Source organism: Eucyclogobius newberryi, unplaced genomic scaffold (genome assembly GCF_026437365.1).
Source record: "Eucyclogobius newberryi isolate DKJ021-1_F unplaced genomic scaffold, fEucNew1.0.hap1 SCAF_13, whole genome shotgun sequence".
NCBI lineage: Eukaryota > Metazoa > Chordata > Actinopteri > Gobiiformes > Gobiidae > Eucyclogobius > Eucyclogobius newberryi.
Genome location: NW_027315757.1, coordinates 36535597 through 36551989, shown reverse-complemented (window position 1 = coordinate 36551989; position 16393 = coordinate 36535597). Strand labels below are relative to the sequence as shown.

Here is a 16393-nt window from a genome sequence, read left to right as displayed (position 1 = left end):
ACGTTCCTCAGACTCTGTGCTAGTGTCTGATCTCAGACTCTGTGCTAGTGTCTGATCTCAGACTCTGTGCTAGTGTCTGATCTCAGACTCTGTGCTAGTGTCTGATCTCAGACTCTGTGCTCGTGTCTGATCTCAGCGCACGCTCCTCAGACTCTGTGCTCGTGTCTGATCTCAGACTCTGTGCTCGTGTCTGATCTCAGCGCACGCTCCTCAGACTCTGTGCTCGTGTCTGATCTCAGACTCTGTGCTCGTGTCTGATCTCAGCGCACGTTCCTCAGACTCTGTGCTAGTGTCTGATCTCAGACTCTGTGCTAGTGTCTGATCTCAGCGCACGCTCCTCAGACTCTGTGCTCGTGTCTGATCTCAGACTCTGTGCTCGTGTCTGATCTCAGACTCTGTGCTCGTGTCTGATCTCAGACTCTGTGCTCGTGTCTGATCTCAGACTCTGTGCTCGTGTCTGATCTCAGACTCTGTGCTAGTGTCTGATTTCAGCGCACGCTCCTCAGACTCTGTGCTCGTGTCTGATCTCAGCGCACGTTCCTCAGACTCTGTGCTAGTGTCTGATCTCAGACTCTGTGCTCGTGTCTGATCTCAGCGCATGTTCCTCAGACTCTGTGCTCGTGTCTCAGCAGCAGATGGGCGTGGCTGGAGGTCCCATGCAGCCGGGACAGGTCCCACAGAACCAGGGCTTCATGACCCGAGCTCCAGGACCCGGGATCCCCGTCTCTCACGGCAACGTCCAGCAACAGGTGACCTTTGACCTCTGAGCCTGACTGCTGCTGTTCATGATAACCACAGACAGAGGACGCTATGAAACTCTAGAGTGGCATAACACGTGCTTTATCTTTCAGTTTGATCAGGTTTGTACTTCATCACAAAGACAAACATGTTCATGTATTTGTACTTCCACTTCTAAGTAATAAATACTTCAAGATCACACAACACGGTAAAGACTTCAGAGATGTTTGTGTCTAAAAGACACTGCTAACGTTTATATCAAATATAAATGAAACAAAGTGAAAGTAGAAGTACAGTTAACCTGATTGTTTCACAGGTAAATTACTTTGATTTGTGGCGTTATTTTAATATTTACTGTGCTTCAAAATGAGCATGAGCAGTGAGTCGTGGACGTGAGACTGAAAGACACCGATGAAGTTCTACATTTTCAAACAGTGAAAATCTTTGTTTCTGGAGCGTTAAACGTGACGTTCAACTGGAGCTGCACTTTTCTATTTTCATATTTTAACACTTCTCTCACCTCTTCTGCCCCTCTGCCTGGTGTATGTGCATGTGGACCCTCTCTCTCCCTGTCCTCTCCCTGTCCTCTCCCTGTCCTCTCCCTGTCCCTCCTTGTCCTGTCCAGTCTGTGGTGGTGGGGATGCCCAGTGTGAGTCAGGTGGCTCTGATGGAGGAGCAGCAGAGGCAGAACAACATGGTGAGGTTCAACACAAAGATCTAAAGTGCAGTTATCACTCTGACAGTGTCTGTGGGACAGTGTCTGTGGGACAGTGTCTGTGGGACAGTGTCTGTGGGACAGTGTCTGTGGGACAGTGTCTGTGGGACAGTGTCCGCGGGTCAGGTGGCAGTTTGTGAAAGAAAGTTGGAAAATTAGTAAAAAATATAGCGGCGATGATTGGCCCTCACCACGCCACCTGACAACGCAAGCGGAGGGGGCGTGGCTAACACGCCCAATTTACCTTATTACACCTACTGCTGAAACTGTGATGCTGTCGCGTCTTCTCCCCTTTGCTTTACAAATAAAGGGAAAAGTTTGAGGCTACACCGCACAAAGTCCGAGAAACTTGGAATAAAAATGTTTGATAACTTTGGATGTCCCACTCCTGAAGATGAGTCACCAAATTTCAGGTTAATCAGGCAAATGCCCGAGGAGGAGTTTGTAAAAGTATGAAGTATGTTCACATTTCACAGATTTGGCGATTTTCCCATTTGAATAACATGGGAGGTTTCTGTCATTGCTACGGCAACGTCGTAACAAATATGACATTGGTCTCATTGACTTTTTTGATCGGGATGCCAAAATGGAATTTTGTGCCAAGTTTCTTAAAGTTTCGAAAAACTAATTTTACTCTCCATATACACTTTTATTTCTCTCTGTAGGGGGCGCTGTCGCGCCAAATTAGTTTGTTTCACTTCAAGTAGGTTTAGGACAAAGGGTTTACCAACTGATTTAAATTTGACGCAATTCAGACTTTATCTGCGCAAATGGCAGCAAAATTTAAATTTGGGAAATTTCAGACATTTTTGCTAGTTTGCAGCTTCACCGCTCAGAGACCGTGACAGGGTCAAAGTAATTTGGATAACTTTTGATGTCCAACTCCTCAACACCATTTTCACCTGATTTCACCTTTTTAGAGCCAACGCCCTGAGAGGAGTTCATAAAAGTATGTAATTTGGAAAAAAACTCCTGAGTCTTAGCAAATTTTCATCCAATATGGCCGACATTTGGTTGGGCGGACGGCGTTGCCGTAATAATATGTTTTACTTCTCTTGTCACCATCTATCTGCACCAAATTTCATGATTCTGCGATCAAATGTTTTTGGGCCATATCCGATCCCTCAATGCATTTTTTGGTACATTTGGAGGCGCTGACGCAGCAATTTTTTTAATTTTAGAAAAAGGAGAGAATGTAGAGAGGCACGATTTTTAGAGGTGTGCACATTTTTTTTTGCCTTTTTGTTAATGTTCACTCTGTGAAAAGTTGGGGGGTTGGTCCCGAGAAGAAGAAAGAAAGAAAACAATGTTTCCCATTTTTCAAATATCATAAACTATACATTTTGGGTAAGCGCTCATGCTTTCCTTCCTCATGGTGTGGGTCCCTGGTCACTGACATTGGCTCTTTTTACATGACATGCTCATTGGGGAACGTAGTTCTTACAGAACTAAAGGCCTAATGAAGGGAATCTGTCCCAAGATTTGAAATTGACCCTAAAATGGATGATTGGTTTTCTTTTCCTTACGTTTGCACATGTGGTCTGAGAGTCTTAGCATGTTTTCCTCTGGTGTATGTCCTGAACAACACGCATGTAATCTTAAGTACTTATAACATGTTAGCAACATTAGCTTTGGCCCTGTTCCAGTTCATTCACTCTTTTGTGGTGTTTCTTCAGATGGCAATGCGAGCGACAGGACCGACCAATCAGCAGCCTCCAGTTAGTGGAGCCCCGCCCACTCAAGGAGGTCAGGCCCAATCGCAGGGCCAGATTCTGCGCCTGTCAAACCCAGGGGCCAATCCACAGCTGCGCAGCCTCCTGCTCAGCCAACAGCAGCCGGTAAGAACCGGTCTAAGAACCAGTGAGAACCAGTGAGAACCAGTCTAAGAACCGGTCCAAGAACCGGTCCAAGAACCGGTCCAAGAACCGGTCCAAGAACCGGTCCAAGAACCGGTCCAAGAACCGGTCCAAGAACCGGTCCAAGAACCGGTCCGAGAGGTTAAAAGTACAAACTGTCATATGTGTCAAACCCTTGATACATGTTTTTAGTCTGTTCCATGTTCACGTGTTCATAGCTCCAGAAGGTCCCGTGTTGTCCGTGTCACTGAGCTCTCCCTTGTGTCTCTGCGTCTCCCTTATGTCTCTGCGCCTCCTTTATGTCTCTGCGCCTCCCTTGTGTCTCTGCGTCTCCCTTATGTCTCTGCGCCTCCCTTATGTCTCTGCGCCTCCTTTATGTCTCTGCGTCTCCCTTATGTCTCTGCGTCTCCCTTATGTCTCTGCGTCTCCTTTATGTCTCTGCGCCTCCCTTATGTCTCTGCGTCTCCCTTGTGTCTCTGCGCCTCCCTTATGTCTCTGCGCCTCCTTTATGTCTCTGCGTCTCCCTTATGTCTCTGCGTCTCCCTTATGTCTCTGCGCCTCCTTTATGTCTCTGCGTCTCCCTTATGTCTCTGCGTCTCCCTTATGTCTCTGCGCCTCCCTTATGTCTCTGCGCCTCCCTTATGTCTCTGCGTCTCCCTTATGTCTCTGCGTCTCCCTTATGTCTCTGCGTCTCCCTTATGTCCCTGCGCCTCCTTTGTCTCTGCGTCTCCCTTATGTCTCTGCGCCTCCCTTATGTCTCTGCGCCTCCCTTATGTCTCTGCGTCTCCTTTATGTCTCTGCGTCTCCTTTATGTCTCTGCGCCTCCTTTATGTCTCTGCGTCTCCCTTGTGTCTCTGCGTCTCCCTTGTGTCTCTGCGTCTCCCTTGTGTCTGCGTCTCCCTTATGTCTCTGCGTCTCCCTTGTGTCTCTGCGTCTCCCTTATGTCTCTGCGTCTCCCTTATGTCTCTGCGTCTCCCTTATGTCTCTGCGTCTCCCTTATGTCTCTGCGTCTCCCTTATGTCTCTGCGCCTCCCTTATGTCTCTGCGTCTCCTTTATGTCTCTGCGTCTCCTTTATGTCTCTGCGCCTCCTTTATGTCTCTGCGTCTCCCTTATGTCTCTGCGTCTCCCTTGTGTCTCTGCGTCTCCCTTGTGTCTCTGCGTCTCCCTTATGTCTCTGCGCCTCCCTTATGTCTCTGCGTCTCCCTTATGTCTCTGCGTCTCCTTTATGTCTCTGCGTCTCCTTTATGTCTCTGCGCCTCCCTTATGTCTCTGCGTCTCCCTTGTGTCTCTGCGCCTCCCTTATGTCTCTGCGCCTCCCTTATGTCTCTGCGCCTCCCTTATGTCTCTGCGCCTCCTTTATGTCTCTGCGTCTCCCTTATGTCTCTGCGCCTCCTTTATGTCTCTGCGTCTCCCTTATGTCTCTGCGCCTCCTTTATGTCCCTGCGCCTCCTTTGTCTCTGCGTCTCCCTTATGTCTCTGCGCCTCCCTTATGTCTCTGCGTCTCCTTTATGTCTCTGCGTCTCCTTTATGTCTCTGCGCCTCCTTTATGTCTCTGCGTCTCCCTTATGTCTCTGCGTCTCCCTTGTGTCTCTGCGTCTCCCTTGTGTCTCTGCGTCTCCCTTATGTCTCTGCGCCTCCCTTATGTCTCTGCGTCTCCCTTATGTCTCTGCGTCTCCTTTATGTCTCTGCGTCTCCTTTATGTCTCTGCGCCTCCCTTATGTCTCTGCGTCTCCCTTGTGTCTCTGCGCCTCCCTTATGTCTCTGCGCCTCCCTTATGTCTCTGCGCCTCCCTTATGTCTCTGCGCCTCCTTTATGTCTCTGCGTCTCCCTTATGTCTCTGCGCCTCCTTTATGTCTCTGCGTCTCCCTTATGTCTCTGCGCCTCCTTTATGTCCCTGCGCCTCCTTTGTCTCTGCGTCTCCCTTATGTCTCTGCGCCTCCCTTATGTCTCTGCGTCTCCTTTATGTCTCTGCGTCTCCTTTATGTCTCTGCGCCTCCTTTATGTCTCTGCGTCTCCCTTATGTCTCTGCGTCTCCCTTGTGTCTCTGCGTCTCCCTTGTGTCTCTGCGTCTCCCTTGTGTCTCTGCGCCTCCCTTATGTCTCTGCGTCTCCCTTATGTCTCTGCGTCTCCCTTATGTCTCTGCGTCTCCTTTATGTCCCTGCGCCTCCTTTATGTCTCTGCGTCTCCCTTATGTCTCTGCGTCTCCCTTATGTCTCTGCGCCTCCTTTATGTCTCTGCGCCTCCTTTTTGTCTCTGCGTCTCCCTTATGTCTCTGCGTCTCCCTTATGTCTCTGCGCCTCCCTTATGTCTCTGCGCCTCCTTTATGTCTCTGCGTCTCCCTTATGTCTCTGCGTCTCCCTTATGTCTCTGCGTCTCCTTTATGTCTCTGCGCCTCCTTTATGTCTCTGCGTCTCCCTTATGTCTCTGCGTCTCCCTTGTGTCTCTGCGTCTCCCTTGTGTCTCTGCGTCTCCCTTGTGTCTCTGCGCCTCCCTTATGTCTCTGCGTCTCCCTTATGTCTCTGCGTCTCCTTTATGTCCCTGCGCCTCCTTTATGTCTCTGCGTCTCCCTTATGTCTCTGCGTCTCCTTTATGTCTCTGCGCCTCCTTTATGTCTCTGCGCCTCCTTTATGTCTCTGCGTCTCCCTTATGTCTCTGCGTCTCCCTTATGTCTCTGCGTCTCCCTTATGTCTCTGCGTCTCCTTTATGTCCCTGCGCCTCCTTTATGTCTCTGCGTCTCCCTTATGTCTCTGCGTCTCCCTTATGTCTCTGCGCCTCCTTTATGTCTCTGCGTCTCCTTTATGTCTCTGCGTCTCCCTTATGTCTCTGCGTCTCCCTTATGTCTCTGCGTCTCCCTTATGTCTCTGCGCCTCCTTTATGTCTCTGCGCCTCCTTTTTGTCTCTGCGTCTCCCTTATGTCTCTGCGTCTCCCTTATGTCTCTGCGCCTCCCTTATGTCTCTGCGCCTCCTTTATGTCTCTGCGTCTCCCTTATGTCTCTGCGTCTCCCTTATGTCTCTGCGTCTCCTTTATGTCTCTGCGTCTCCCTTATGTCTCTGCGTCTCCCTTATGTCTCTGCGTCTCCCTTATGTCTCTGCGTCTCCTTTATGTCCCTGCGCCTCCCTCATGTCTCTGTCTCCTGCAGCAGGGCGGCATGTCCCACATGTCTGGGATGATGTCCCACCAGGGCATGGGGCAGCAGCTGGTCCACCCCACACCAGGAGGAGGTGCTCAGATGCAGGGCCAGTGGAGGCAGCCTTTAGGAGGTCAGTCCACACTAACACAGAGGAAGCTGCAGCTCCACTCCGCGCCACACGGGCACCTCCTCACAGACCTCCTCACAGACCTCCTCACAGACCTCCTCACAGACCTCCTCACAGACCTCCTCACAGACCTCACAGACCTCCTCACAGACCTCCTCACATACCTCAGACATCCTCACACACCACTGACCTCAGACCTCCTCACAGACCTCCTCTCAGACCTCCTCACAGACCACAGACCTCAGACCTCCTCACAGACCTCCTCTCAGACCTCCTCACATACCTCAGACATCCTCACACACCACTGACCTCAGACCTCCTCACAGACCTCCTCACAGACCTCCTCACAGACCTCCTCACAGACCTCCTCACATACCTCAGACATCCTCACACACCACTGACCTCAGACCTCCTCACAGACCTCCTCTCAGACCTCCTCACACACCACTGACCTCAGACCTCCTCACAGACCTCCTCTCAGACCTCCTCACAGACCACAGACCTCAGACCTCCTCACAGACCTCCTCACAGACCTCAGACCTCCTCACAGACCTCCTCTCAGACCTCCTCACACACCACTGACCTCAGACCTCCTCACAGACCTCCTCTCAGACCTCCTCACAGACCACTGACCTCAGCCCTCCTCACAGACCTCCTCACAGACCTCCTCACAGACCTCCTCACAGACCTCACAGACCTCCTCACAGACCTCCTCACATACCTCAGACATCCTCACACACCACTGACCTCAGACCTCCTCACAGACCTCCTCTCAGACCTCCTCACACACCACTGACCTCAGACCTCCTCACAGACCTCCTCTCAGACCTCCTCACAGACCACAGACCTCAGACCTCCACACAGACCTCCTAACAGACCTCCTCACAGATCTCTTCAGACCTCCTCAGACCTCACACATCAGACCTCCTCGCAGACCTCAGACCTCTCAGACCCCCTCACAGACCTCAGACCTCCTCACAGACCTCCTCACAGACCTCAGACCTCCTCACAGACCTCCTCTCAGACCTCCTCACATACCTCAGACATCCTCACACACCACTGACCTCAGACCTCCTCACAGACCTCCTCACAGACCTCCTCACAGACCTCACAGACCTCCTCACAGACCTCCTCACATACCTCAGACATCCTCACACACCACTGACCTCAGACCTCCTCACAGACCTCCTCTCAGACCTCCTCACACACCACTGACCTCAGACCTCCTCACAGACCTCCTCACAGACCTCCTCTCAGACCTCCTCACAGACCACAGACCTCAGACCTCCTCACAGACCTCCTCTCAGACCTCCTCACAGACCACTGACCTCAGCCCTCCTCACAGACCTCCTCACAGACCTCCTCACAGACCTCCTCACAGACCTCCTCAGACCTCACACATCAGACCTCCTCACAGACCTCAGACCTCCTCACAGACCTCCTCGCAGACCTCAGACCCCCTCACAGACCTCAGACCTCCTCACAGACCTCCTCACAGACCTCAGACCTCCTCACAGACCTCCTCACAGACCTCAGACCTCCTCACAGACCTCCTCAGACCTCACACATCAGACCTCCTCACAGACCTCAGACCTCCTCACAGACCTCCTCGCAGACCTCAGACCCCCTCACAGACCTCAGACCTCCTCACAGACCTCCTCACAGACCTCAGACCTCCTCACAGACCTCCTCACAGACCTCAGACCTCCTCACAGACCTCCTCTCTCTCTGTTCTCAGGTCAGATGATGATGTCAGGTCAGAGAGGAGCCGTGCCTCAGCCCGGGATGCCTCAGGTCTCCAGTGTGATGGAGGACGAGATCCTCATGGACCTCATTTAGACCTCCTCATTTAGACCTCCTCATTTAGACCTCCTCATTTAGACCTCCTCATTTAGACCTTCTCAGGTGGACAGTGTGTGGATCTGGGATTGTGGGCGGAGCCTGCAGATGGTGGACCTCAAAGTTGAAACATCACATATTGAACCTAAAACTGTATGCTGAAAGCTGGTGTTCCCTCCTCTGGATTTGTGTAGCACTCCATCTACTGGTCAGCTCGAAGGTCAGCAGAGGGAAGGTCAGCAGAGGGTCAGCAGAGGGAAGGTCAGCTCGAAGGTCAGCAGAGGGAAGGTCGGCAGAGGGAAGGTCAGAAGAGGGAAGGTCAGCTCGAGGGTCAGCAGAGGGAAGGTCAGCTCGAGGGTCAGCAGAGGGAAGGTCAGCTCGAGGGTCAGCAGAGGGAAGGTCAGCTCGAAGGTCAGCAGAGGGAAGGTCAGCTCGAGGGTCAGCAGAGGGAAGGTCAGCTCGAAGGTCAGCAGAGGGAAGGTCAGCAGAGGGTCAGCAGAGGGAAGGTCAGCAGAGGGTCAGCAGAGGGAAGGTCAGCAGAGGGTCAGCAGAGGGAAGGTCAGCAGAGGGTCAGCAGAGGGAAGGTCAGCAGAGGGTCAGCAGAAGGAAGGTCAGCAGAGGGAAGGTCAGCAGAGGGTCAGCAGAGGGAAGGTCAGCAGAGGGTCAGCAGAAGGAAGGTCAGCAGAGGGAAGGTCAGCAGAGGGAAGGTCAGCAGAGGGTCAGCAGAGGGAAGGTCAGCAGAGGGTCAGCAGAGGGAAGGTCAGCAGAGGGTCAGCAGAGGGAAGGTCAGCAGAGGGAAGGTCAGCAGAGGGTCAGCAGAGGGAAGGTCAGCTCGCGCGTGGAAACAACGTGTTCTTTTACTTTGACCTCACACTTTGTTTTCTCTTTTTTTAAATCCTTCACACGGCTGTGATTGGTTAATCCACCTGTCAATCATCTCATTTGAAATCTGGAGCGAAACGTCTTTGAATATTGTCAACGTTTGTTCAAAGTTAAAACATGTGAACGGCCCGGTCAACAAGAACCTGACCAGAATCTGACCGGAACCGGACCAGAACCTGACCTTGCAGCTGCTCAGTTTGACGTGAACACAAGGGTCTGGAGCCCTCTGCTGGCAACAAAGAATGACACGACGTCGTGATGAGTTTTTCACGAGTTTAAACGCTCCTAAACTTTTTTTTTTACACTTTTCTCATTTCGAGTTGAATTATTTATGATCTCGATTTGTTTCATTTCAAGCTAAATTAACTTGAATTAAAAGTCCATCAAATCTAATCATGTTACGTCAATATCGTCATTTTTACTCCACATTTGTCTCTTTTTGCCGCTGGATTTGATTCTAAATTGTTTTGTTTCTTTACCTTTTTTAACGATGTAGAAATAAAATGATGAATCTTCGTGTCGTTTTGTTTCTTGAAATAAAAAAGTACTATTTATACATTTATAAAAATTGTATTTTATTAAATACCAAACGCAAACAATGTAAAAATTAAGAACTAAAAGAATATTTCACATTTTTATCAATAACACGATTAGTGTTAAATATTCTCTTAAGAAATCGTCACATTTCAACATTTTTTTGATGAATCTCAATGTTCATCAGAAATCATTGTTTACGGCTAAATTAATTGCTTTAGTTTTTTGGCCTCGTAAAGACACAAAAAAGACTAAATCATTTCACGTCTCAAAGAGTTTGTGAAATTAAACTTTTATTCACGTTTGAAACTCCGACTCTTAAACGACAAATGCTTTTCCAGAACGTTAAAGCTCGTCAGGATTAAACCATTAAAGGATCGTTACGGCGATAGAGATAGTGGGTCATGAAGCATCACGGCCGCTTCGCTGCCAAACTGTGTCCGACATGTTGAGCGCCGTGAGGAGGCGTGGCAGATGGTCTGAGTTGGACGCGTTTCCCGTTGGCACGGCGACAATGAGGCTGATCCACATTAGCTTTATGTTCATTCATATTTCGTCTCATGTTCAGGCGTTTTATGGGTTTTTATCCTTTTCCATCGTAAACTTCTAAAACAGATCGAACGTGACATTCTGCAGTTTAGACGTGAATAAATACTGTTAGCAGCATTTAGCTCACGGCTACTGTTAGCAGCATTTAGCTCACGGCTACTGTTAGCAGCATTTCGCTCACGGCTACTGTTAGCAGCATTTAGCTCACGGCTACTGTTAGCAGCATTTTGCTCACGGCTACTGTTAGCAGCATTTAGCTCACGGCTACTGTTAGCAGCATTTCGCTCACGGCTACTGTTAGCAGCATTTAGCTCACGGCTACTGTTAGCAGCATTTCGCTCACGGCTACTGTTAGCAGCATTTAGCTCACGGCTACTGTTAGCAGCATTTAGCTCGCGGCTACTGTTAGCAGCATTTAGCTCGCGGCTACTGCTAGCAGCATTTAGCTTACAGCTACTGTTAGCAGCGTTTAGCTCGTGGCTACTGTTAGCTACTGTTAAACATCACCCACAGACGCACTGGACAGGAAGAGCCAGAGTGGGCTCTATGTGCAATACTGACTTAACCATGTGCAATACTGACTTAACCATGTGCAATACTGTCATACCCATGTGCAATACTGACTTAAAGGTGGTATGGATGATTTTTTTCAGCAAATTTTTGATCATATTTCCTCGTGGCGTGGATAAATCATTTGTCCTGCCACGTGTCAATCATAAAACGCACCTATCGCTCACCTGCAGCCGCGTCAGGCTCGTCCCCACGTTTCCGCGTGTCTAAGCGCATGGATCTATCATAATATAGTTCCCTCAGTGTACGGGACAAAATGAAGACAGAGAAAGACAGTTCGAGCTGACGCAGAAGTGGACAGAAATCTACGGGAGACGAGAGATGCGATGCGCTCCGTTGCGCTAATAAACAAACGCACGTGTGTGTTGTATCAGTCCACACGGGGGAGTGGCATGAGCACGGGGGAGTGGCATGTGCACGGGGGAGTGGCATGTGCACGGGGGAGTGGCACGTGCACGGGGGAGTGGCATGTGCACGGGGGAGTGGCATGAGCACGGGGGAGTGGCATGTGCACGGGGGAGTGGCATGTGCACGGGGGAGTGGCATGTGCACGGGGGAGTGGCATGTGCACGGGGGAGTGGCATGTGCACGGGGGAGTGGCATGCGCACGGGGGAGTGGCATGTGCACGGGGGAGTGGCACGTGCACGGGGGAGTGGCATGTGCACGGGGGAGTGGCATGAGCACGGGGGAGTGGCATGTGCACGGGGGAGTGGCATGTGCACGGGGGAGTGGCACGTGCACGGGGGAGTGGCACGTGCACGGGGGAGTGGCACGAGCACGGGGGAGTGGCACGTGCACGGGGGAGTGGCATGTGCACGGGGGAGTGGCATGTGCACGGGGGAGTGGCATGTGCACGGGGGAGTGGCATGCGCACGGGGGAGTGGCATGTGCACGGGGGAGTGGCACGTGCACGGGGGAGTGGCATGTGCACGGGGGAGTGGCATGAGCACGGGGGAGTGGCATGTGCACGGGGGAGTGGCACGTGCACGGGGGAGTGGCATGAGCACGGGGGAGTGGCATGAGCACGGGGGAGTGGCACGTGCACGGGGGAGTGGCACGTACACGGGGGAGTGGCATGTGCACGGGGGAGTGGCATGTACACGGGGGAGTGGCATGTGCACGGGGGAGTGGCATGAGCACGGGGGAGTGGCATGTGCACGGGGGAGTGGCATGTACACGGGGGAGTGGCATGTACACGGGGGAGTGGCATGAGCACGGGGGAGTGGCATGTACACGGGGGAGTGGCATGTGCACGGGGGAGTGGCATGTACACGGGGGAGTGGGAGTGGCATGTGCACGGGGGAGTGGCATGAGCACGGGGGAGTGGCATGAGCACGGGGGAGTGGCACGTGCACGGGGGAGTGGCACGTACACGGGGGAGTGGCATGTGCACGGGGGAGTGGCATGTGCACGGGGGAGTGGCATGTACACGGGGGAGTGGCATGAGCACGGGGGAGTGGCATGTGCACGGGGGAGTGGCATGTACACGGGGGAGTGGCATGTACACGGGGGAGTGGCATGAGCACGGGGGAGTGGCATGTGCACGGGGGAGTGGCATGTACACGGGGGAGTGGCATGTACACGGGGGAGTGGGAGTGGCATGTGCACGGGGGAGTGGCATGAGCACGGGGGAGTGGCATGAGCACGGGGGAGTGGCATGAGCACGGGGGAGTGGCATGTGCAAGTGTAGGGGAGCATCATGGGGGGGCACAGGGGTTTAAGGGTTTTTATCATGGATTAGGTGTTGGTTTTAGGGTTTTATGTCTATATTTATGTAGTGAAATGTGTTTGTGTTTATTAGTTTTATGGAGGTTTTAGTACATTTTTATGAGCTAAAGATACTGTCAACATCCCTGGTAAGTATGGATAGTTCTAGCCAATGGAGTGGACCAGATAAAAGGCGCCTGAACCATCAGTCCTGGTTCTGCTGCTGGAGAGACACAGCTCGTGGCCTCCAAACTTTTTTGCAGTTTATTTAGATTGAAAATTAAATAAAATGTGGACCACAATTCTCGTCTCCCTTGACTTCAGCCGCTCCGGCCGTCCTACGTCACAGCAATACTGACTTAACCATGTGCAATACTGACTTAACCACGTGCAATACTGACTTAACCATGTGCAATACTGACTTAACCACGTGCAATACTGACTTAACCATGTGCAATACTGACTTAACCACGTGCAATACTGACTTAACCATGTGCAATACTGACTTAACCACGTGCAATACTGACTTAACCATGTGCAATACTGACTTAACCACGTGAAATACTGACTTAACCATGTGCAATACTGACTTAACCATGTGCAATACTGACTTAACCACGTGCAATACTGACTTAACCATGTGCAATACTGACTTAACCATGTGCAATACTGACTTAACCATGTGCAATACTGACTTAACCACGTGCAATACTGACTTAACCATGTGCAATACTGACTTAGCCCCGTGCAATACTGACTTAACCATGTGCAATACTGACTTAACCACGTGCAATACTGACTTAACCATGTGCAATACTGACTTAACCACGTGCAATACTGACTTAACCATGTGCAATACTGACTTAACCACGTGCAATACTGACTTAACCATGTGCAATACTGACTTAACCATGTGCAATACTGACTTAACCATGTGCAATACTGACTTAACCACGTGCAATACTGACTTAACCACGTGCAATACTGACTTAACCATGTGCAATACTGACTTAACCATGTGCAATACTGACTTAACCATGTGCAATACTGACTTAGCCCCGTGCAATACTGACTTAACCATGTGCAATACTGACTTAACCACGTGCAATACTGACTTAACCATGTGCAATACTGACTTAACCACGTGCAATACTGACTTAACCATGTGCAATACTGACTTAACCACGTGCAATACTGACTTAACCATGTGCAATACTGACTTAACCACGTGCAATACTGACTTAACCATGTGCAATACTGACTTAACCACGTGCAATACTGACTTAACCATGTGCAATACTGACTTAACCACGTGAAATACTGACTTAACCATGTGCAATACTGACTTAACCATGTGCAATACTGACTTAACCACGTGCAATACTGACTTAACCATGTGCAATACTGACTTAACCATGTGCAATACTGACTTAACCATGTGCAATACTGACTTAACCATGTGCAATACTGACTTAACCACGTGCAATACTGACTTAACCACGTGCAATACTGACTTAACCATGTGCAATACTGACTTAACCATGTGCAATACTGACTTAACCATGTGCAATACTGACTTAACCACGTGCAATACTGACTTAACCATGTGCAATACTGACTTAACCACGTGCAATACTGACTTAACCACGTGCAATACTGACTTAACCATGTGCAATAGTGTGTTTTAAGTTCTCTGTTCTTTTACTTCTGTACCTACTTGTGTTGCAACACTGGAATTTCCCCATTTTGGGACAAATAAAGGCTTACCTTCTCTTCTCTGTGGTAAAGATCTGTTTGGAACCTTCTGTGTGGTCACTGCTGTCCAGAGGAAGTGCTGCAAGAACGGGTCAATGTCCAGATGCTTATTACGAGCACTGAAGTTGCCATGGTAACGATCCTCGGATCAAACTCTTGGAATATCATATTTTTATGGATAAAACCTTGAGACAAACGCTCCAGAAACACTTTTGAAACAGTTTCAAATCAGACGAAGGATGAAGTGGATGAAACGTCACGACTTCCTGGTTTCATGGTCCGTGTTCGAGCTGCTGGACGCTCACTCGCTCTCTCGCCGTCGGAGATGGACGGGAGGCGGAGGCGGTTGCTAGGTGACGGAGACAGTGGGGTTCTTGTTGCCGAGCGATGGCACAGTGGACCCTCTTTACTCGCTCCATCCCATAATAACCCGGCCTCTCGTGTCGCCGCGGGAAACCGTTTGATTTACCTCCAGTGAAATCAAACGTTTACAGACGTGTGGCCTTTGCATCGGTCAGGCCATGAACATCGGTCAGCATCGGTCAGGCCATGAACATCGGTCAGCATCGGTCAGGCCATGAACATCGGTCAGCATCGGTCAGGCCATGAACATCGGTCAGCATTGGTCAGGCCATGAACATCGGTCAGCATTGGTCAGGCCATGAACATCGGTCAGCATCGGTCAGGCCATGAACATCGGTCAGCATCGGTCAGGCCATGAACATCGGTCAGCATCGGTCAGGCCATGAACATCGGTCAGCATCGGTCAGGCCATGAACATCGGTCAGCATCGGTCAGGCCATGAACATCGGTCAGCATTGGTCAGGCCATGAACATCGGTCAGCATTGGTCAGGCCATGAACATCGGTCAGCATCGGTCAGGCCATGAACATCGGTCAGCATCGGTCAGGCCATGAACATCGGTCAGCATCGGTCAGGCCATGAACATCGGTCAGCATCGGTCAGGCCATGAACATCGGTCAGCATCGGTCAGGCCATGAACATCGGTCAGCATCGGTCAGGCCATGAACATCGGTCAGCATCGGTCAGGCCATGAACATCGGTCAGCATTGGTCAGGCCATGAACATCGGTCAGCATCGGTCAGGCCATGAACATCGGTCAGCATTGGTCAGGCCATGAACATCGGTCAGCATCGGTCAGGCCATGAACATCGGTCAGCACATACCACGTTTCATCCTTTATGTGGGACGTGCAACGTCTTAAACACTTAGATGAACCTTTTTGTGCTCGGATCAAACTCTTGTTGCCGTTGACTTGACTCCATCTGCTTGAAGTCCTTTCTCATGAACAGGACTCACATTTCATGTTTCACACACAGCCCCAAAACTCTGTCCTCCTTTTGCACAACACTGAGCACATTCAGGGCCAGGCTGAAGCTGAAGGAGGAAACACTCCGAGGAATCTTAGTCCTTAAATGTTCTTCACGTGTTTTATGAGGGAAAATATGTCTTCAGAAGGTGAACATGTCATTAAACGTGTGTCGAACCTCAGAGTGTGATCAGAGCGATAGTGAGCTTCCTGTTTCCATCAAACTGATCAAATGTGTGCGTCACTGACGGAAACAGCAGCCATTTTGTGACATGACTTTTCTTTGTGCAGGGGTCCGGTCTGAAAACAACAGCTCAGCAGGTAAAGACACTCACACTGAGGATAACCACTCTGCCACAGTCACACACACAAACACCCACACAGCGCCACTCATGGGCCGAGAGAGGCATCACACATCTACATCATCGATGTCGCCACAACACACATCAGAGACGCACAACACCAGGAATATTACACACTCAAACCATTGATTCAAAGATCTTACCTCCCCCTCCCCCACCAACCTCAAGACTAATAACTATATGAAATCAACAAAAAGACTAGGCTAATATTTACAGAATCATTATGAATCAGACTGAAATATGTTTATTCCCCATAAAAGATGGAAAATGACTTGGGGAATTTCCCCTGATTTTAG

General features: G+C 50.5%; 1 protein-coding gene across 1 annotated transcript in view; it reads left to right on the top strand.

The window, feature by feature from the left end:
• The window catches only part of med25 (mediator complex subunit 25), a 43541-nt gene extending 33848 nt beyond the window's left edge, over positions 1 to 9693 (top strand). Inside the window, exons 16-21 of the mRNA XM_072443798.1 lie at positions 630 to 749; positions 1364 to 1435; positions 3130 to 3291; positions 6451 to 6571; positions 8307 to 8409; positions 8466 to 9693. Of these exons, the coding sequence (XP_072299899.1) occupies positions 630 to 749; positions 1364 to 1435; positions 3130 to 3291; positions 6451 to 6571; positions 8307 to 8407 (576 nt within the window). The 3' untranslated portion in view covers positions 8408 to 8409; positions 8466 to 9693. The remainder of the gene's footprint in view (positions 1 to 629; positions 750 to 1363; positions 1436 to 3129; positions 3292 to 6450; positions 6572 to 8306; positions 8410 to 8465) is intronic.
• The last annotated feature ends 6700 nt before the right edge of the window (positions 9694 to 16393 follow it).